The 21,516-nt window shown below is 58.0% G+C and overlaps 1 protein-coding gene across 1 annotated transcript; it reads right to left on the reverse strand.

Moving 5' to 3' along the window:
- Positions 1-2,011: 2,011 nt before the first annotated feature.
- On the reverse strand, positions 2,012-15,372 carry Slc2a10 (solute carrier family 2 member 10). The gene is made up of 5 exons (XM_026390984.2): positions 15,300-15,372; positions 6,924-8,198; positions 6,250-6,372; positions 4,850-4,985; positions 2,012-3,388 (listed from the first exon to the last, which is right to left on the reverse strand). The coding sequence occupies exons 1-5, from the start codon at positions 15,301-15,303 to the stop codon at positions 3,310-3,312; spliced, it is 1,617 nt and encodes a 538-aa protein (XP_026246769.1). The 5' UTR covers positions 15,304-15,372; the 3' UTR covers positions 2,012-3,309.
- Positions 15,373-21,516: the final 6,144 nt, after the last annotated feature.

Consider the following 21,516-nt stretch of genomic DNA (forward strand, 5'->3'; position numbering starts at 1 on the left):
AGGAAGCCACCCTTCCCGATGCCACCATCCACGTCTTCCTCCCAGGACACTGGCTGCCGGGCTCCCTGGTCAATGTCCCTCTCTGCGGGGCTCAACGCTCCAGGCCACCTCTGTCTCTCTTGGTGCTATGACCTCCCTGGCATCTCACCTCCAGGCCGTGCCGACCTGGGAGCGGCAGGGGACCCAGACAGTGCCGGGAATGGCTGGAGGATCACAAACACCGGGTGACCATGTCCACCCCGTCGTGTCCTTGGGTTCAAAGGAAAAGCCCTGGGCGGGGCCGTGTTTGAACCCCTTCCTGGCTCCCTTTTGGATACACAGGCCACAGGCTCAGGTCTGAGGGCCGAGCTCAGAGAGAGCTAGGAGACGGTTGCTCTCGTTCTAACCGTGTCCTCCTGTGTCCGTGGGTGATGGCTGCTTTCTGGGTTCTGATTTGGACCTGAGGTGTCCCAGGAAGGTCCCCTGTGAGTGCAGGGACGTCCGGTTAGGGGCGCGGTGGCCTGGTCCGTCCATCCTAGTTGGGTGGGCTACCTGGATGGCGGTGGATGGCGGGAGGGGATGGGTCACCGGGACCCCTGGGCCCCTCTGGCTCCCTGCCCCTGGCCAGCTGAGGGGGGCAGAGCTGCTTCCACCACGACGCCCAGCCTCACTTGGGCCCAGAGCCATGGAGTCACCCACGGTGGACGGAGCCTCTGAAATTGTGAGCCCCAAATGAACGTCTTCTGCTCTGAAATGTTCCTGGCGGGTATTTTCCTCACAGCAGTGAACAGCCAGATCCCGAGGGAGCAGGTCAGACCCTGCTGGCTGTCCCTCTCCGTCACTGCACCCCACCGTCTCCTCCACCTTCCTCCCTCAGCCAGGCTCAGCCTCCTGGGGACCAGACCCACCAGGAGGGAGGGGTGGTGTCCCCCGCTGCAGGGCTGTGCTGGGAAGCCCTCCTCCTCCCGGCAGCCCCAGGACCACTGCTAGGCCCTGGTCCGACACAGCACTTCTGTAATGTGGGCGCATCGCCTAGAACCTTCCGGTTATCTGCCAGATCGTGCGACACAGGTGACACACGGCACACGGGCTGCTTTTTGTTTGTTTGTTCTTAGACTCACGTTCCACTTAGTGTATTTTAAAGCCAATGATCCTGATTTATTTTCCCCTCAGATGCATGTCACACCCAGGCACTTCTAGACCCTGGGGACAAAGCAATGACAAGATGAGGTCCCTTTGTTCAGGGAGCTGACGTTCTGGTGACATTATCAAGCAGAAAGGAGGGAGAGGATAAAAGGAAGTAAGGACAGACAGAGGGACGCACGGAGGAGGGAAGGAGGAGGAGACAGGTGGTGGACAGGGCCGCTAGTGATGGGGACGAGAGAAGAGGAAGGGCCAGGAGAGACGGGCGACCAGAGGCAGGCCCCTCCTACATCTCAGCAGGAGAAGCCAGGGTGGCCGGGGCAGCCTCCTTGAAGAGGTGGCATCTCAGCGGGATGTGCATGGAGGACCAGCGAGAGCCATGGAGAGATCCGAGGAAGAGCATCGTCGGCACAGAGCACCGGATGTGCAGTGGTGGCCCCGCGGCTCTCAGCTCCGTAAAATCCACAAAACGCTGAATCCCACCCTGACCTGGGATGCGGATCCACGCCCAGGGCCAGCATGAGCACCTGAGGGGAGAGGAGCATGCAGACCCAAGAAGAATCTCCCCTCAGCCTCTCCCCCAGCCTCTCCCTCTGCCTCTTCCCTCAGCCTCTCCCCCAGCCTCTCCCTCTGCCTCTCCCCCAGCCTCTCCCTCAGCCTCTCCCCTCAGCCTCTCCCTCTGCCTCTTCCCTCAGCCTCTCCCTCAGCCTCTGCCCTCCTCCCTCCCCTCCAACCCTATCAGACACGTTAACAGTAACACGTAACCAAGTAATTAGGAGGTGATGAGTTTTGAGTATTAGTGACTTTGCTTTTTAATATGATTTTCTTATAAGTTCAAATAATTTCAATCAACATTTTTAATAACACGATATTTTCTCATTTGTTTTATTTTTACCAATGACCAGTTTGGAAAACTCTTTGTCAATTTAACAAAATGTCGTTAAAAGTGAACAAACCCCATCTGGCTCAGCACTGGATCTGAGGGAGTCGTCTAGAAACAGAGAAGGAAGGACAACTGGGGGGGCGCTGCACCCCCGCAGCATGGAGACCCGCACCTCTGCTCTCCTTGGTGCCCGGCCCCCAGATCTGGGAGCTCTGTCTGTCAGTCCCTCCCTAAGTGACCTCTGGCCCCTGCTACCTGCTCATCGCATCTGACCTGCCCCTGAAACCTGGCCCTTGACAACGTCTCCAAGGGGGGCCTGGGGCACAGAAGTTCTGCAGGTTGGGTGAATGGGACCCGCTGGAGACCCTTCTCAGGGGGAGGGGGTTAAATACAACCCCAGGACACAGCTGCCCCGTTTCACAGATGAGGAACCGAGGCTTGAGGGAGTTGTGACTTACTCAGGGTCAACAGCTGCCCAGGCAGAGGCCACACCCACTGACGTCCAGGTCTGCGGGCCCCACCCCGTCCTTCTGGAGCCCCCCTGCACCACCCTGGAATGGCCCAGGCTGGCTCTTGGACTTCGGGGTGCACAGCTGTGGAACCCTGTCTACCGTCTGCTGACTGGAACCCACGTCCCCCGAGCCACGGCTACTTGAGGGCAGAGCCCGGGCCGCGAGTCTGATGGGCTCTTAGAACCCGGCCACTGGGGTCAGGAGAGAGTTTAGATCCAGGTCCAGGCCTCCCATTGCGCGTGTGGGGAACTGAGGCCCGCGGTCGTGATAGTGTCCCTAAAACCAGGACCAGGACGAGATCGGGCCTCCTATAGAGTAGGCAGAGTCGTGGTGAGTGACGAATATCCAGGGCCAGTGCCAGAGACATGGCGCCCAGGGCCAGCGTCCCTCCCCCGGCTCCCAGGCAGATGGGAAGAGAGCAGAGATGGGGTCCCCTCCACGGGACTCAGGGGCGATTCCAGGAAGCACTTCCCGCCAGGATCTGCAGCCCAGAGAGCATCTGAGAAGGCCGAGAGCGCAACCAGACTCCCCAACAGCCTCGTGGCAAATGGTGCAGACGTGGGCGGAGTCGGGGGACGGCGGCTAGGGAGACCCTCAGGGCCCTCCAGGTGCCACACTCAGAACGAGCGGTTTGGGGTTCTCAGACTTTCCTCTCCCCCCCAGCAGACATGGCCCCCTCTGGGGCAGGGGGACTCTCGAGGACACCTGGGGCCTGTGCTCCGGGGCCCCGCAGGCAGGAAGCAGAGACGGTCTCTGACATCAGCGTCCCAGCAGGTCCAGGCAGGGGACTCCTCAGGAGGCCACAGGGACATCCAGGCGGCTGTACTGGACGCCAGCCAAGCTCTGTCTGTGGCCCAAGCACAGGGTGAGCCTGCCAGAGAGAGGAGAGGGTCAAAGGTGGCAGCCTGGGGGTCTCCATCCCCGGCCTCCGCCTGCATTTCCACTTGTCTCCCCTGGACCCCCAGCAGCTCCCTCCAGGTGGCCTGAGCCCTCTCCTGCCCTCCCCTGCTGGAGACCCTCCTGGAGTTCGCCTGACAGCCAGGCCGAGTTTGCTGACCACCCGTGAAGTGCCCTGGGCTGCCCCAGGCCCTGGGAAGAGCAGTGAGGGCAAGGGAGACCCCAGAACATCACGGAGCATTCACGACGCTCCTGCACCAGGGGCAGAGCCGGGACACCCGCGCCCGTGCTGAAGGAGCAGAGCGTCCGCCTCCGCGGCCCCTGCTGGGCTGAGCTGCCTGGACCCTTCACGGCACCGACATGGCTCGGAAATGACCCTCTCTGTGTGCTCCTCCGGTTTACAGCCACTTTCTCTCCTTTCCAATAAAATGTGACCTGCCCTCTGAGTACAGAGACTTGTCTTGTCCTGGTCCTGGGCCTGCCTCTGGGTCTACTAGGGAGCCTGGCCCCCAGGGGCACCTGGAAGTCTTTGCTGAAAGCCAAATGAAGGGACCCTGAGCAACGGGGACACCTCATGCAGCTCCTCCTCGCAATGAGCCCCAGGGCAGAGGGGGTCTCTTCTGCGCCTGCGTAGTGAGGGTCACCACTTCCAAGAAGCGCGTCTGAGGCCCGAGACCCTGGACAGAAGGAGCCCCCCAGAAGTGGATGTGGCTCCTCTGCGTCCACTCTCCTTCCTGGGAGAGCTACGGCTCCTCGCTGCAGGTGGTCCTGTAGGACTCCTGTCCTGACAGAGTCGGAGGCTGCAGGTGGACACTGTCAGGCTTGGCCAGTCACAGTTTCTCCTGGGAATGGGAGTCTTGAGGGGCAGCGGTGCCTGGCCTCCCTTTCATTCCTGGCTGCCCTGGTCCCTGTGCTCCCAGGGTGGGGTGTCTCCTCTCTGTGGCTCCGATATCAGGGACCTCTGAGCTGGGCCCTGGACTGGGGTGGTGAGGCACAGACCCCCCTTCTGAGCCCTGCCAACATCCCTAACTCGCTGCCTGCCCCATGATCGTGGCAGCCCCAGCCTGTCCTCAAGGGCTGGCCCCAGGTGTCCAGCCCGACCTGCTCAGTTGCAGCCCCTAACACGGCCTGGCAGCCCTAAGGACCCCAAAGTGTGTGCTGGAGGCACGGATGAAGCCCACTAGCGGTTTCTAAAGGTCACAGTACATTGTTGTGTTTCTCCATGGTTCCATGACTCTAAGAGTCTGTGTCTTCAGATTCCACTGTTCTTTGGGCGGGGACATAGCTCAGTTGGTAGGGTGCTGGCTTTGCCTGCACAGGGCCCTGGGTTCAGTCCAGCACCACCAAAGACATTCCGCTCTTCTGACCTCTGTCCTGGGCACTGGGCCCACAGTTGGAGGAGCCCCTTCCCCAGACCTGCCCGCCCACCTCGTACCGACTCTTCTGGAACTGTTGGTCTATCTCGGCCAAGGACTGGCCTTTGGTCTCAGGAACAACTAAGTAGATGAAGCCCAGGCCGAGGACAGCCGTCAGTCCGTAGAACAGGAAGGTCCAGGACAGGCCAATGGCACCTAGCAACAGAGGGGGGGTGGAAGTGGGCAGGGAGCCCAGCGCCCTGGCCCTGCGGCCTGGGCTCCCTGTGTCCAGGTGAAGCCCCTAGAGTCAGCTCACCCCGAGCACAGGCCGTGGGTGGTGGCTTTGCAGAGTGGCCAACAGGCCATCAGGTGAACACCTGAAGCAAGAATTAACTGAGGCAGGCTGGCCGTCCACCACGCAGCGAGGGACAGCATGTGGGGACAGACCACTCTCTCAGGCGCTGCCCACAGAACCAATGCCTGCCTGCAGGGGGCTCAGCACCCCGCCCCTCTCCTCCTGGAGCCTGGGAGGGGGCGGGTCCCAGGGTCAATGACCAGGACAGGGACGACCTGGAGTCCTGCGATCCGGTCAGCGACAGACAGAGAAAGCAGGCCATGAAGGACGGCTCTCTGTCGAGGAGGGAGCACAGATTATGTTTGGGTGCTACTTCCTCCTCCGCCAGCCGCAGCCTCGCCTCCCGCAATGGCCTCCCTGAGGGCTGGACCCGCTCTCCTGAGGGGGGCGCTGGGCAGCGGTCAGGGGGGCGGCTCCAGCTTCTAAGGACCTGGTGGACCTGGGAGCACGGTCCCCATCTGTGACACGGATGGTCATAGGAGGTCTCAGGCCTTAAAAAGCCCCCTCCCCGCCCCTCGTCTCCTCTCTCCAGACAGAGAGCTGCCCGAGAAGAGGCGGGGGCCCAGGTCCCCTAGATTGGGCTGGGAGACGGTCACCCTGCGTAGCTTCTGCCTCCACGGTGTCCCTCGGCTCCACGAGCTGGCTGTGCCTTTGGCCTCGGGAGTAGGAAAGTGAGCTTTAAGACCCCCCGTGGCCCACAGTGAGGAGCCGGGCTCCCCAACACCACAGCGGCTGGCCCCGGATGGGCACGCGACGTGCTGAGCCAGTGAGGGTCGTCCCGGGAGCTGAAGGAGCCACTGGGAAAGGCGTCCCTTCCTGGGCTGCCGAGCGGGGAGGCCTGCAGGCGGCCATCTGCACCACAAGCAGCGGCCTGGCCGGACGAAGCCCCAGGTGGCCACGGGCAGAGCCCACAGGGAGGGAAGGAGCTGACCACCGTCGGCACCTGGGGACCAGCTCTTTTCAGCAACTTAAGACAAATGTCTCCCTCTTGCTTATAAACTGGGCCGCACTGGGTGGTTTTCTGTCACTTACAACCAACAGATATGGGCGCTTTGACCCAGTCTGGCGGACACCGTCCCTGCATCTAGAAGGCACTGGGCGGAGGGATTAGGCCAGAGGACTCACCAATGAGATCCAGGAAGGAGAGGCTGACGAGGAGGTTGGTGGCCCAGTTGAAGCTGTTGCAGAAGGCAAAGGCTCTCCCTCGGACCTCCACAGGGTAGATCTCGCTGAGGACCAGCCAGGTCACTAGGACAGGAGAGCAGCAGGGCTTCTGGGCGGAGGCCGGGGCTGGCACCAGCAGCCAAGTAGGCAGCCCCCATGGACGGACGTCAGGCTCCTGATACCAAGGACCCCACACATCTGCACCCCACACCACTGCACCCCACACCACTGCACCCCACACCACTGCAAGAATCGCGTCAGGGTGGCCGCGATGCCTGTTTGCCCAGGACGAGGGGTCTCCTGGACACAGACCTTCAGTGCTGAGATGGCGAGGTCCTGGGGGAACCGGGATGCTGGGTTCCCATCCCATTCACTAAGTTCCTGCCAAGTAAACCCTGCTGCCTGGGCCATCCAGGGGCAGAGCCAGGTTTCACAAGCCCTGAACTTTAATTGGAAAACCTTAAATACATATATATATTAACCAAAAGTTAGGCCCAGGCCCTGGGAGGCACAACTGCAGCCAGGGAGGGGCCCTGACCCTGTGGGCCACCCACCTCCAGAGCCCCTGAGACTGACAGGGCCTCCCACTGCCTGCTGGGCAGCTCCAGGTTGACCTGCACGGACCCTCCCCTTACCTGGGCCAAATCCGAAGGAGAAGGCGCTCACAAAGGCCATCATGCAGACCAGGGCGGCCCAGCGCAGCACCGCCGGCTGTGAGGGGGGATTAGGGGTCGCGGGGGTGCTCAGGGCAGGCAGAGCAGGGGTGGGGACATCTCTGCCTGCTGGACGGGTCTTGGCTTTCTTAGAGGCGGACAAGGCGGGCTCCTGTGGGTCCCTGCCGGCTCTCGGCTCTGTAGGTGGAGCTGAGTCCTGCAGCAGGTCCGAGCCAGGGAGGCCAGCTTGCCGGGTGGCATTGGGCAAGGCCAGGCAGCTCGGACCAGAGTCCACGGGCACAGCAAAGCTGACAAGGCCCAGGCCACTGACCGACAGAGCCATGAGGGCACAGCCGGCAAGCAGCAGGGCCCGGCGGCCCACACGGTCCACCAGCCCCACGGCCACCAAGGTGGCCGCCACCTTCACCGCGCCGAGCCCCACGGAGGCCAGCACAGCGGAGGACCCCCCGTGGAAGCCGACCGAGTGGAAGACGGTGGAGGCGTAGCAGAGCACGTTGGGCTGCCCTGTGAGCTGCTGCAGGAGCACCAGCCCCAGCCCCACGGCGGTCCGGCCTCGCATGTTGTCCCGGGCCCTGAAGAGGTCCAGGAAGGTGTAGCGTGGCCTCTCGGGGCCCAGCTTGGTGGCCTCACCTCCCTGGAGCAGCAGGAGGTCCCTGTGAACGGCAGTCTCGTCTGCGCCAGCAGGGAGGAGGAGGAGGCCCAGGCTCTGCAGGACAGCGGGTGCCAGGGCCCAGCCAAACATGTGCCTCCAGCCCCGGGGGACACTGGCCAGGGCATAGTTGAGGGCATAAGACAGCAGGATGCCCACGGTGATGCCCACCTCATAGAGGGCCACCAGCACTCCCCTCTGCCGCGGCCCCACCAGCTCTGACACGTAGATGCAGCAGGCCATGGAGGACAGCGAGACGGCAAAGCCGGCGGCCGAGCGGCCCAGCACCAGCCAGGGCAGGGAGCGCGCCAGGCCCAGGCTCAGGCTGCCGGCCAGCAGCACCAGGTTGCTCCCCAGGATGGCTCGTCTCCTGCCGCAGCGGTCAATGGGGAGGCCCCCCACCAGGGAGGCCAGCAGGGCGCCCAGCAGCAGGCTGCCCACCAGGAGCTCCTGCTCCGAGCAGCTCAGCCCAAAGTCAAGCTGCAGGGGCAGCAGCGCACCCGATATGACGGCCAGCTCATAGCCAAAGGTCAGGCCACCCAGCAAGGACACAGAGGCACACAGGGGCAGCGCAGGCGGGGCCCAGCCTGGAAGACAAGAGTGAAAGGGGGTTCAGAGGTGTCTTGCCAAAGCACCTGAGTCCAACCTGCCCTCGGGCCGCCAGCCCTCCATCCACACCCCGCCCGCCATCTGTCCACTCATCCCGTATTACCCCCCACTCGCCCACGCACCTGCCGACTGACCCACCCATCATCCGCCCCTCCCCTATTCCCTCTCCTCATATACCCATCCCCAACCCGGCTGCCCGTCCATCCATCCTCATTCATTTATCTGGCATCTGCCACATGCCAGGCCCTGTCCTTGAGGCTGGCAATCAGCGGAGTCCCCAAGGACCGAGGTGTTAGTAGAAACAGGCAGAAGAGAAATCAGTTCATAATGTGACCTCAGGGTGGATCAATGTCACGGACAAAGCAGGGACATAGGCTTGGGAGTGAGAGAGGAGTATCAATTCCAATAGGGTCAGCTCAGGCCCCTCTGGGGAGGGGACATCTGAGCAGAGATCCAAATAAAGTGGGGGTGAAGGCCACGAGGAAAGTGTGGCAAACAGCAGACCAGACCGAGGGGACACGGGTCAGAAGGGCTCGAGGTGTGTTTGAGCGATTATGAATATTCACAGCTGGAACGTACCTATGACATTGGCTAAATGCCAGCCCCTGTTTCAAGAGCTGTGTACACATCAGTCTCACAGTGTACCATTAGCATCCTCCTCCAGGGTGCAGAGAGGCTAAGCAGCTTTCCTACAGTCACACAGCAAGTAAGAGGCAGGGCTGGGATAGCTAGAAGATGAAGGCTTTGATCACTGGGCTCATCAGCAAGGAGGCCAGAGCGGCCCGAGGCCAGCGAGCAGGAGATAGGACAGGATGAGGGGAGAAGCAGGCAGGGCCAGAGCACGTGGGGCCTTGTGGGTCACCAGGACAGAACGGGTTTCATTCTCGGCGGATGGTAGTCTCTGGTGGCTTGTGCTGGGAGTGAGGTGATCTGTTTTTAATTTTACTCTTGCTGTCCTGTGCAGATGCTACCTGAGGGGGTGTAGCCACTAAGGTCCATTCACCTCTTCTTTTCCATTTTTTTTTAAATTGAGGAACCTATAGGCCTCCCAAGTCGTTTTAATATACATAGAAACGAGGAAAGGACACTGCAGTAAATGTTAGGAAGAAATTCCGGAGAGTTCATGGATGCATTGATAAAAGATCTGCTTCAATGTCCATCTTTTAAAAATTGGTAGATTAACAATTCAAACATTCTCCTCCTTTAAAATAAAATAGAGATTTTTTTTTTCCAAGAGTCTTACTAAGTTGCCCAGGCCGGCCTCGACCTTGTCATCCTCCTGCCCTAGCCTCCTGTGGAGCTGGGAGGACAGGTTTGGGCCATGGCCCTCAGCTCAAGCAGAGGATTTTCAGGGCGTGGTAAGTGAATGTAGGAAGCGGCGGGCCTGGAGGTGGTGCTGCAGGTCTGCGATCCCAGCTACCAGGGAGGCAGGGGCAGGAGAAGCAAGTCAAGGCCAGCCTGGGAACTTGGTGAGACTGCTTTAAATTTAAAAAAGGGCTGGGATGTGGCTCAGTGGTAGAGCACCTGGGTTCCATCCCTGGGACCTCGAAACCAAACCACACAAACCAGGGAAATCAGGGGGGCGCCAGGCAGCCGGCCCCTCCTGAGGGACCCCTCAACCGCGGGTGACTCTAATTCTTTATTTTGAATTGTGAAGCGTTTAGTCCTCGATGAATGTATGTCTGAATGGACCATTGGTTAAAAAACGAAAAAGACAAGAATCTCAAAAAGAAGAAAAATCCTGCAAATGCCCTGAAGCCCCAGGAAATAGGTGCTTCCTCTCCCCCGTGGGGCTGGACAGGCACGGAGCTGAACCGGCTGCCGCGGGGCACGGGTCTGTCCTGTGGCGGGCTCTGTCCTGTGGCGGGCTCATCTTCCGTCACTGCCCCTGGCGGCCTGGGGGATCCTGGCATCTGTGCGCTGTTAAGGGCGGCCGAAGCCCCTCTGGGCACTCTGGCCTCCCCAGCACCTGGAGCCAGGTGCCCCCTGGGCTCAGTGTCAGTTTGCTCTTGTGTAAAATGGAACAGGACACCCCGCTGCCCCCGGCCAGAGCCCATGGGAACACGCATCCAACAGGGACGTGGAAACGCTCTGTGAATGTCACCGAGTGACCCCGGGCCTCGGAGCCTGGGGCAGTGGGGGCACCAATACTTGCTCTGTGCGACCTTCAGCGGGTGGCCTCCATGACCTCCGTGTCCTCATCTTACGGGGTTGATAAATGCTTTCTCACCAGCTCTTAGGAGAGTTGGGGAGAGAAAAGCCCCGGTGCCCAGGCAGCCGCACAGGAGGACCACCAGGCTCGTGTGCCACCGGCTCCTTCCGCCCATCTCCAGACGCCCCTGCCCCACTTTGAAAGCCACCTGTGGGGACAGGAGCTCATCCCCCCTCGCCCTGTGGAGCAAGGGGAGGCAGCCAAAAGCAAGGCGGGCAGCGGTTCCTGGCTTGGCAGACAAGCTTTTTTTGATCTGTAACAGGGATGATTGAACCCAGAGGCACTTCACCACTGAGCCACATCCCCAGCCTGTTTTTTATTTTTTTATTTAGAGACAGGGTCTCACTAAGTTGCTGAGGCTGGCCTTGAAGCTGTGATCCTCCTGCTTCAGCCTCCCGAGCTGCTGGGATGGCAGCAGGCAGAAAAGCTCTTTTAAAATGATGCATTTCTCACCCAGAGGAAAAAGAAAAACAACCAGCAACACACACTCCCAATTGCACATGTGGAAATTAGAAATACACATCTAAACAACTTAGCATAAAGAGGAGATCAAGTGGAAATAACTACCTATTTGGAATTGAATGAGAATAAAAGGGCCACATAACAAAAACTGTGGGAAGTAATTACCGGAAACTAGAACTTTTTGTCAGAACCTCCAAAATAACTGAAAATAAATGAATTCAGACTGTGAATGAAGCAGCTAGGAAAATTAGAACGAAATGAACCCAAGGACAAGAGGAATTAATGAATATAAAAACAGATGTAATAAAACAGGAAATAAAATCAGGATAGTTAGCTAGGAGTGGTGGCGCACGCCTGTAATCCCAGCGGCTTGGGAGGCTGAGACAGGAGGATCGAGAGTTCAAAGCCAGCCTCAGCAAAAGCAATCCCCTAAGCAACTCAGTGAGTCCTGCCTCTAAATAATACAAAATGGGGCTGGGGAGGGGGCTCAGTAGTCCAGTGCCCCTGAGTTCAATCCCTGGTACCCCCCAAAAAAGAAAAAATCCGAATAGTTGATCGTTAAACTTTGAGTTGGTTTGGACAGGGCTAAGAACACAGGTGAGGCTCTGGGGAGTGTGACTAAAAAACTACAGGCACCCGGGAGGCCAAGGCATGTCAACAGGTGAGGCACCAGCAGCAGCGGCGGTTGGACCGATCCTGTCCCTACAGGCTCCCCAGGTACCCACATTTAACATGCAGGGGGCGCCCTGCCTTAGGGGTCCCTGCGGTCTCCAACCACTGTCTCCCAACACCTTTGATCTGGGCTCATCCTTTATGTGTCTCTTGTGAAAACAGCAGAGAGCTGAACATTTTCAAGTTCAAGTTCAGTAGAAGGGTCTTTGCTTTAAAAGAGTGAACCTAAGCTCACTTAGGACAGTTACTGATTCGCTTGCACCTGCTCCTGACACTTTGGGTTTTTTTGTTTGGTACCAGGGGTTGAACCCAGGGGCGCTTCACCACTGAGCCGCATCCTCAGTCCTTTCGAGTTTTAGTTTTGAGAGAGAATCTTGCCAAGTTGCTGAGACTGACCTCAAACTTGCAATCCTCCTGCCTCAGCCTCCTCAGTGGTGGGGATGCTGGGATCACAAGCGTGTGCCACCAAACCCAGCTCCATTTCTATTCTTCTTAGAGCAGCACTTCTACTAGAAGTTTCTCCAATGAGAGAAGCTTCTCTGTCTATGGGGCAGGGTGGTGACTAACCCCATGCAGACCCTGAGTACATGGAAGGTGGCTAACGCAACGGAGGAATTCATTTTCTATTTTAATCAACTCACTTATAAAACAAGCCATGTGGCTGGTGGTTACCGTATTTACAGCGCAGTTGTACAGGTTACTCCTAATTTTTAAAGCACATGTTTGCGCTGACGTTTTTCTAGAAGCACCTGGAGTAACCCAGCAGCAGGTCTGTCACCCAGCCCCACTCAGGGCCTGATAAGAAGCGTGGTAGCACCGCAGCCAAGCGGACCCAAGGTGTTCCCCGCACCGGGTGCTGCCCTGAGTGCTAAGCTTAAGACCTTCTTTAACCCTCCCCCAGCCTCTGAGGGGTGCCTCTGAACTATCCAGGAGTGACTAACTGGTGACCCCAGGGCGGAGTGCCTTGCCTGAGGTCAGAAGTCGGAAGGGCCAGCCTGCACCCGAGGCCGGCTCCAGCCTTACCTGGGGGCTCCGCCCCCTGCCCTCTCAGCCGGGAGGCACTTTTGTGCAGAGGGAAGGGTTCCACCCTCTCCCCTCACCCCTGCCCCTTCCCCGTGGCCCTGCCCTTCCTGTTGGGAAAGACCCTGGAGAACCGGCTGCCTGGTCCCTGCTCAGCCCTCGCGTCCCCGGCCCCAGCTCCCTGGTCCCCAGGCCTCCCTCTCCCGGGGGGAGCTTCCTCCAGGACAGAGGAAAGAGGCCCAGGGAGGACTGACCGCCATCTCCTAGCTCTGACTGAGGGCAAGGGGAGCCCAGCCACAGGCCAAGGCCGGGCTGAACGCCGCGGCTCTCTGGACACCAGTGGACATCAGTGGCAGACCAGGTGGAGGTGGGGAGAGGATGGCAGGAAGCAAATGAACTCAGGGTGATGCCGACAGATGCCTCCCTGAGCTCGGGGTCAGGTGCAGCCCCGTGAGGGCCCAGGGGGTGCTGCGAGGGTCCATTTTACAGACCAGAAACCCAGGCCCCGCGTGTGCTCACGGCTGGGCAGCAACAGGGTCAGGGCCACTTCGTGCCCAAGCCCAGAGCTTTGAGGTGGTGACCACCCAGCAAGAATGGCCAACCAGAGGCGGGTGGAGAGACAGCAGGGTGCGGGCCCAGGAAAGAAAGCTCTGAGCAGGACCCAGGTGGCAAAGTCCCGCGGATCTAGGAAGGTGTCAGGGCCATCAGGAAGACTGGGGAAGGCCGACCCTCCTTAAGCTCTCCATGGCTACCCCACCTATGGGAGCAAATCCCAGTCCTCAGTGTGACACCCAGGGCCCTCCCCTTTGTCCCAGCCAGCATCCCCAGCCTCCCCCACACCCAGGGGACATTTCTGTTGTCCTCTATTATCACCACGCTGCCCGGGCTGGCCCTCCTGCTCACCTGCCACCTCCCAGGTCCCCACGTGTGTGTCTCAGTTTGGGCCATCCATGCCCCGCCCCATTGTCATTCCCATGCCACCGATGAGGCCACCGAGGCACACGGGTGAGCTCATTGCCCAGGTGACACAGCATGTAAGTGACCGAGCAGGGATTTGAACTTGTGCAATCTGACTCGGTCTCATTCACGAGCCACCTCCCCGTGCGGAGCTGAGCGCTTGGTTTTCTCACAGCTCTCATGGCCACCCTTTGATAAGAGCATTTTATAAGGGACCATGTGAAGGTCAGAGAAGGTGACAAACTGTCCTCGGTCGTGACAAATTGGGAGCACTGGGGCTGGACCCAGTCCTAATTCCAGTGCAGAGACAGAGCCCTGGACCCTGCGGCGGAGAGAGCATGCTGGGAGCTCGGGGAGGGTGGAGACGGCTGGTGATTAGGTTGGACACACCCTGGCCTCCACTACCCAGGCCTGGCTCTGCCCACCGAAGGCACTCAGTAAATAGTTGCTGAATTAATAGGAGGGTCCGGAGGGCAGGAGCCAGGGGGCAGAGCCAGGACAGGTGTCCTAGGGAGGGCCTTGGACTCCAGGGCAGTGTGCCGTGGATGTGAAGAGGTGGACACTGAAGTCAGGGCTATGGCTGGTCGCCCGCTGTGCCCCTGCTCTGTGCATAGGAGGCTGGGTGGTGCAATGGTTAGGGGTGCAAACTGGAGCCGGGCTGCTGGGGTTCCACCCCAGTTTCTCTTCTCCATAGCTGTGTGACCCTGGGCAACGAACCTACCCTCTCTGAGCCTCCTCTATCTACATAGGATACAATACCTATCTCGTGCCTGCCGACCTCAGAGCCTCGGCCTCCATTGAACAACTTAGAGTGTGATTTTAAGAGAGAATTCATGTCATGTCCCCTGCCCCAGCTTAAAACCCTCCTCCAGCTTCCCATGCCATCTGCAATAAAATCCCAACTTCCCCATGGGGCACTGGCCCTGCTCACCCTCTGACATCCTCTCACCCCTTCCCTTCCTGTCCACTGCGCTCCAGCCACACTGGCCTGAGCCACACCAGCCCTTTTTGCCTCAGGGCCTTTGATGTTCCTGCCACAGGGAAGCTCTTCCTCCAAATCTCAGGCCTCCTCCAAGGTCTCAGCTCCAAGGCCTCCAGCTCTGGACGCCTCATTTTCTGCTGCCCACGGCATCTTATTTATCTAGCTCCTCAACCAAAGGTCCACTCCAGGAGAGAGGGCTTTGTCCATTTTGTTCCCCGGGAATGGCCAGCCCCTATGCCTGGGCACACAGTTCATGCTCACTAAAAAGCCAACCATGGCTGACCTTCCAACCTTCTGAACCCAGAGGAGGCCATAGGATCAGGCCCCCTTAGTGACAAAGCAATTCCCTGCCTGCCCCAGCCCTGTTGTGGGCTCTCCTGTCTCCTCTCCACTGAGCCGGTCAGGGCAGGACCCCCAGCCCCGGAGCAGTGTCCAGCACTGGGGTGCTCGGGGAACTGACCAATGACTTTCTCCTTCAGAAGGGAGCCGCATCCCTTGCCTGGGTGACCAGGGCTGTCGGAGGGGCAATCGGTGTCAAGGCAGGAGCACCCCCAGCCACCCCCCCCCCCCCTGGCGAGCAGAAAGGAGGACAGGAGGAAGCGGGCCAGGGCCCCTGCGCAGTCCCCAGCCACGGGCCTGCTGTCCAGCGGGCGGCCACCGGAGGGACGACCCCGGGTGGGTCGGGGCCACGGGAAGGGCCGAAGGGGGGTGCGTGGGGGGGTAGGTGCGGCGACGAGGTGCACAGTGTCCCGCTGCAGCCTGATCGCGACTTACCCATGGCGATCGGGACTCGGCGGGCGAGCTGGGGACGCTGGGGGCCGCGCGCGTGACCCCGGGAGCCACAAACTTTCCGGCGCTTTGGGCCGCGTCCCGCCCTCTCCCCACCCTGCGCCACCGCCACGTCGCCCGGCCCAGGCCCCCCAGCCTGGAGGCGGGACGGAGGGGAGCTTGGGACCGCCCCCGCCTCCAGGGCCAGGCTGGGGACCGCCCCGCTGGCCTCCCTGGGTCCCCGTCCTGAGTTCTCCCCGGGGAAGACCCTCCCGGCAGCGTCTTGCCGGGCTTTCCCCGCCAACAGGAGATCCCGGGTGCTGCGTCCACCCCTGACGGCGCCTGCACTGACCCCGACCCTCGCACACCACGTGGGACGCCACCAGTCATCCCACACGGAGGCTGGACACCCAGCACCCCGTGCCCGGCCCACGAGGCTTGGGCGGGCTGGTGCACCCCGTGGCCATTGCTTGCTCTTAAGGAGCTTGCCTTCTAGGGACCCGCGAGAAAGAACTGAACCGCCAGAGAGAGACGGCTCCGCTGGAGGCTGCCCCGAGTTGAAGCCGGCCATGGCCGCGGGCACCGAGATTCAGCTGAAGGAGGGGCTGTTGGAGCTGAGGCCTGGTGGTCCGCGTGGAGGGAACACGGTGGCTTTCTCCTAGTTCTGGCGATCGGGAGTCTCCCGCGGGTCTCACTGGGCAAGTGGAGGGGTCAGCCAGGCTGCCTTCCTTGCTGAGGTTCTGGGGAGAACCCATTTCCTTGGCTTTTCTAGTCTCTAGACCTGGAGGAGCCCCTAGCATACAGTCGGCACTCTGTAGAGGCGCGCAGAGTTGACGCTTGCATGTAGGAAGGAGCAGAGTGGGACAATGCCCTCCTGGGGTGGGGTCTGGCCGCTCAGTTCCCTAGCAGCTGCCCACTGGGCCCTGGTGCGCAGATGCTGGAGCATCCCAGGACCAGCTCCCTCTGGAAAGAGAAACTTTATATTTAAGAAAGAAAACTGTGAGAATTTGAGTGGAGGCTTCCCAGCCACCTTGTCTGAGTGGGAACCCTGCATCGAGGAAACAGAACAAGACTTCTGAGCCCATTTGAGACTGGACGCCTTAACACGCGGGATCCAATGCATTTCTTTTTTGCTTCAGTCACTTTGAGTTGAGTCTCTGGCGCTCACAGCTCTGAGCATCTTCACTCCAGGGCGAGATACACGTCAGACAGAGGAGCCTTAGACACACCAGAGGCCCTGCAGACCTTGGGAAATAAGTAAATATTGTTATGTGTCCCTGATGGCTGTTGTTTATTATGTGGCTATTTTTTAACCAGAGCTGACTACTACAAACAGAGAGAGTCGAGTGGAAGCTGTCTGGCACATCATCACCTCTTTCCAATGACCCCTTCAGGTTCCCAGGCTCTGCCACTTCTGGGAAGTGCTTGGGACACACAGGAACCTTTGCTGAGGTTGCCTGCGTCCAGTGCCCCTAGTTTGATATGGACACAAATGACTTCTGAGTTGTATCCAGTCTGTAAGATAATTTTGCCAATGTTCTTGTTTTTTTTTTTTTTTTTAGAAAATATCATATTACTTGCCTTCATTAAAAAAAAAAAAATCAGGAAAGCTCACTTTCCCACGTTAGCCCTGGCCCCACATCCCTACCTGGCCACGCCCTGCTGGGCTGTGTCCCTCCGTCCTGTGAGGCTCACCAGTGATTGCAAACTTTTTCTGCCGAGGTCTAGATAGCAGCCATTTCAGGCTTTGCTGACCATACCATCCTCCTGGGACAACTGCCCAACCCCACTGTCTAGGCAGAAGAATCTGTGGACAATATGGAACTAAATGGGCGTGACTGGGGTCCCATAAAACTTTCTGGACAGAACAGGCAGCCATCTGTAGCTTGCTGACGGTGCGGTCTCCATATTCTTCTGTGTGCCGCAGTCCCTGCTGCCCCACGTTGCCTTATGCCCACTCACTGCATTTCAACGCCTGTGTGAGCTCCACAGACTCGGGATCCACAGCCCCAATGCATGTTCTTGGTAAGAGTACATGTTGGGGGCAAAAACCCAGGAAGTCTGGCAAGCTGACTGCCTGGGTGGACAAGAGGAGGACTCAAATCCTCCAACGATTATCACAAAGCGACACTGCGGTCTAGGCATCATTCCAGATGTCAGTCCTGAACCAGAGTGCTGAGGCTACGGGAGAGAATAAAGGGGGTTTTAAAAACCTTCCACGCACAGAGGCTCATTTTAGCAAGAAAAACACAATAAACAAGAAAGATATATAGTGTGTTAGATAATGGTTAAGTGCTTTATCTTGATGTGATAATGGCTTCACAAGTGTATATGTAGGTGAGAATTTGTCAAATCCTTCAAATATGTACAGTTTATTGTAGGTAATTATATTTTAATAAAGACTTTTTAAAAGAAAAATGTCACAATGTATCTAAAAATATATCAAAATGTGACTAGGTTTTTGCTTCCTTAAGTCTTGTTTGGAAAATGTACTACTTTAACATCTGGTGTTCTTTATGGATGGGTAGGAGCTGAGCACTGTGACCCACACCTGTAATCCCAGTGACTGGGGGGACTGGGGCAGGAGGATTTCGAGTTCAAGGCCAGCCTGGACAACTTAGTGAGAGCAGATCTCAACAAAATGAAAGCAAAAAGGGCTGGGAATGTAGCTCAGTGGTAGAATGCTCCTGGGCTCAATCCCAGTACCAAAATTAATTAATTATGATTTAAAAAGCAGGCAGTGAATCAGATGATGATAAGAGCAATCAATTAAGATAAGGCAGAGAGGGGATTTTAGGAAGGAAGGCTGGGAGGGAGATATAGATGGTTATAAGAAAAGAAAAAAGAAGATAGAGGGGCTGGGGCTCAGTGGCAGAGCGCTCACCTGGCACGCATGAGGCACTGGGTTCGATCCTCAGCACCACATAAAAATAAAATAAAGGTACTGTGTCCACCTACAACTAAATATTATAGATATATAATATATATATATATATATATATATATATATATATATATATATATAGAGAGAGAGAGAGAGAGAGAGAGAGAGAGAGAAACACCAGTAATCAAGATCTCCAAGTATAACCCAGGTACAAAGCAGCTCCTCAAGTGCTGGTTCTACCCTCTTCCTCTAGCCCAGCCACCCCTACAGCATGCCCTCCTCCACTCCCCCTGCTAAAATCCAGAGCAGCCCCACCCCCTGCCACAGAATCCCAGCCTGGACCTTCCTCCTGGGTCTCTGCTTCCATCTGTCTCTTCTGATCCATCTTCCCAGAGCTGCCTGATGTCATTCCAGGAAGGCCACCAGAGTTAGCACAGACGACAACAAATAGCATGCCCAGCCAAATGCCAATCTCAGAGAAACATCAACCAATTCTATAGCAAAAGTGGGGTCCGGTGTTGCTGCTCTGAAATTCACATTTAACTAGGCCCCCTTTATTCACCTGGCAGCCCTGAATTCTAACCATGTCACTCCCCTGGGGAAATCAACTTGGGTTCTGAAGTTGTCTCATAACGACAGTTCAAAAAAGTGGCTTTGTAAAGGGAATGTGGATCATAGAGACTCTTTTTCCACAGGAGAGCCCAGGTGAATGAATGGGCTTTTTATAGTAAGAGGTTTACAACTCAGAACACCAGTCAGAACTGAGTTTTTAAGCAAAGTCTGCCAAGATCACATGAAATAAAAGTCACTATGATCCCGGCTGATAGCTCAGCTCCTGACAATTAACTGCTCCCAGGTCCCGGGAGAGAGAAGCCTCAATAGGGGCAGATCAGCCCTCACCATCATCTGTGCAGACATACCCAGCCTTGTGGTGGGACTGGGGGACATTGAAGGAGGGGCTGAGCCATGGCGGTTCAGGGCTGGTCCCCGTCCCTGGCTTGTCCCCGGCCCCCATATGTTCTAATCTTGTTCCTTCCTACCTCGGCGTCTCTCCTGTGTCTCATTAATATCTCCTACTATTATAAGGAGGCTGGGCCGTCTCTCAGTACCAAAGCCTCAATGTACACGCTCCCTGAAGCAGAGCTCCTGCAGGTGGCTTGCAGTCACCTTGCAGTTTTGCTGTTTTTTGGCAACCTGCAAGCCTCAGGCGAGGACTTGCCCCAGCACGCGGGTGGCTCCTAGCTGTCTGTTCTGTATTCCAGGAGTTTAGAGACATTTCTCTTTGAATCTCTAAATTCCAATCTCAGGACCACCCCCTGGGGCCATCTAGGTGGCCTCTGTGAGCCTGGGTTCCTCACAGCATGGAGGCTGAGGGTGCCAGTGTCCAGTGTCCTAGCCTCAGAAGTCACACAGTGCTACTCGGCCACCCACTGGGCGAAGCAGCCACAAGCCCACCTCGATTTCAAGGGAGGGAACAAAGAACTTGGGGACCATGTTGTCCTCGTGTTCCAGCTGTTACCGTCAGAACTCCCTGGTGGTCTTTTCCATGCTGTTTCTTTGCCAAAATACCAGTTTGTGTCCTTGGCACGTGGTCCCTGTGGGAGAGTGCACTGTACCCACCGGTAGGCTGGGGTTAGTGTGACTTGGGCCACATGCTCTGAGAGTCTGGAGAAGTCTGTGCCCCCTTGAGGGCTAAGCCTGTGTGTATGTTTTGACTGACAATTGGTGGCATTGTTCCCAGCCTGCCTCCTTTCCAGGACTCAGGCTCACATCCAACTGCTCACCTGTTTCCACGTGGATGCCCAGGGCCACACAGCCTCAAATGGGCGATGCCTCAAGGCCACCGAGCTGACGCAGAGCTCTGGGTCTCCCTTACCAGCCCCCAGCTGCTGCCCTCCAGTGCCGCAGCCCTCGGGGAGTCTCTCTGCTCTGGCAGATGTCCTGAGTCCACTCCACCTGAGCCAAGCCGAGCTCTCCTCTTGCCTGCTCCTGACCCTGCCCTTGCTCCCGGAAGCCTGCTAGAGCTCCTGCTATTTCGATGTTAACTGGGATGAAATCCATCCTCCCTCCTGATCCCTCCCAAGGCCTAGACTGGAGAGGCCTCTCCCTCGGCTCTGCTCATCGCACCTGGGCTCCTGAGCTCCAGCTTGATCCCTGCTTTCCCTTGTGCCCCCCAAGCCCGTTCTCACCTCAGGACTATTGCCTTAAGCCCCTGGGTAGGTGGGGACTTGTTACAGCAACCACAGGAAACTAGTAAAAAGGGTCTGTCCCACATGCTGAGGCCCCGGAGCCGCAGAGGCCGGTTCACCATGAGGAGAGTGGCGTTGGGGGTGTTCGGACCCAAACTCCAAAGACATGAGGTGAGCCCCTGGGTCTTGCTGTGCCTAAAATAAATTCCAGTTTGTGTTTAAACTTGTTTTTGTCACTTGCCACCAACACAGTCATGAATAATGCACAATGCGTCCCTGGGAACAGAAGCACCAGTGCCGGGCTGGCCCCTCTTGCCCTGGCGTGGGCTGACCGCAGTGCTGGCCTCGGAGGCTCTCCCGGCCCCTGCTCTGCTGACCCGTGCAGGCCAGGGCACAGAGGTAGTAATACCCTGCGTTACCTTTCTGTCACTATGGCCAAATGACGGTTAAAAAAAAGACTTAAACCAGGGGAGATTTCTTTAGGCTCACAGTCACTTGGTCACAGTCACTTGGTCCACCACCATGGACTGTGGTGAGGCAGAGCATCGTGGCGCGGAGGGTGTGGAAGAGCAAAGCCACTTAGCAATGGCAGCTGGAACAGGGGCCAGGGTAGGATGTAGTCCCCAAGGGCACACCCCCAGGGACCTGCTGCCTTGTTTCCGCCAGCTCTCAGTTGCCCATTCAGCTGTAAGTCCCCCTGTGGCCTGATCCATGGACGAGGCAAGAGCCTCTGTGACACAATCCCTGCCCCAAGCCCCACCCCCAGGACATTGCTGCACTGGGGACAAAGCCTCCCTGAACAAGCTTTGGGGACATTCCAGATCTAGACCCTAACACACTCCTTGTAAAGAACCCTCCCGTGACTGCGGGAAAGTGGTGGGAGTACCCAGCGCCCTTGGATCTGCTCTCCTTGGGTGATCAGGGAGGGCTCCCTGGGTGCCTCCGAGCTAAGAATGGAACCATGTCTCCGTGGGTCTAGGCAACAAGGGGCAGGGAGAGCACCTTCAGGAGAGAGAGGGCAGGGGTGAGAGGGAGCATGGCTCCAGCTGGAGGGCAGCCCAGGGGTCCTAGAGCAGACAGCAGGGGGGGCTTTGTGGGAGAAGGGTCTGGAGGAGACTTCCACACAGGGCCTCATGAGCTGAATCAGGAT

The sequence above is a fragment of the Urocitellus parryii genome, chromosome 6 (assembly GCF_045843805.1).
Source record: "Urocitellus parryii isolate mUroPar1 chromosome 6, mUroPar1.hap1, whole genome shotgun sequence".
Lineage (NCBI taxonomy): Eukaryota > Metazoa > Chordata > Mammalia > Rodentia > Sciuridae > Urocitellus > Urocitellus parryii.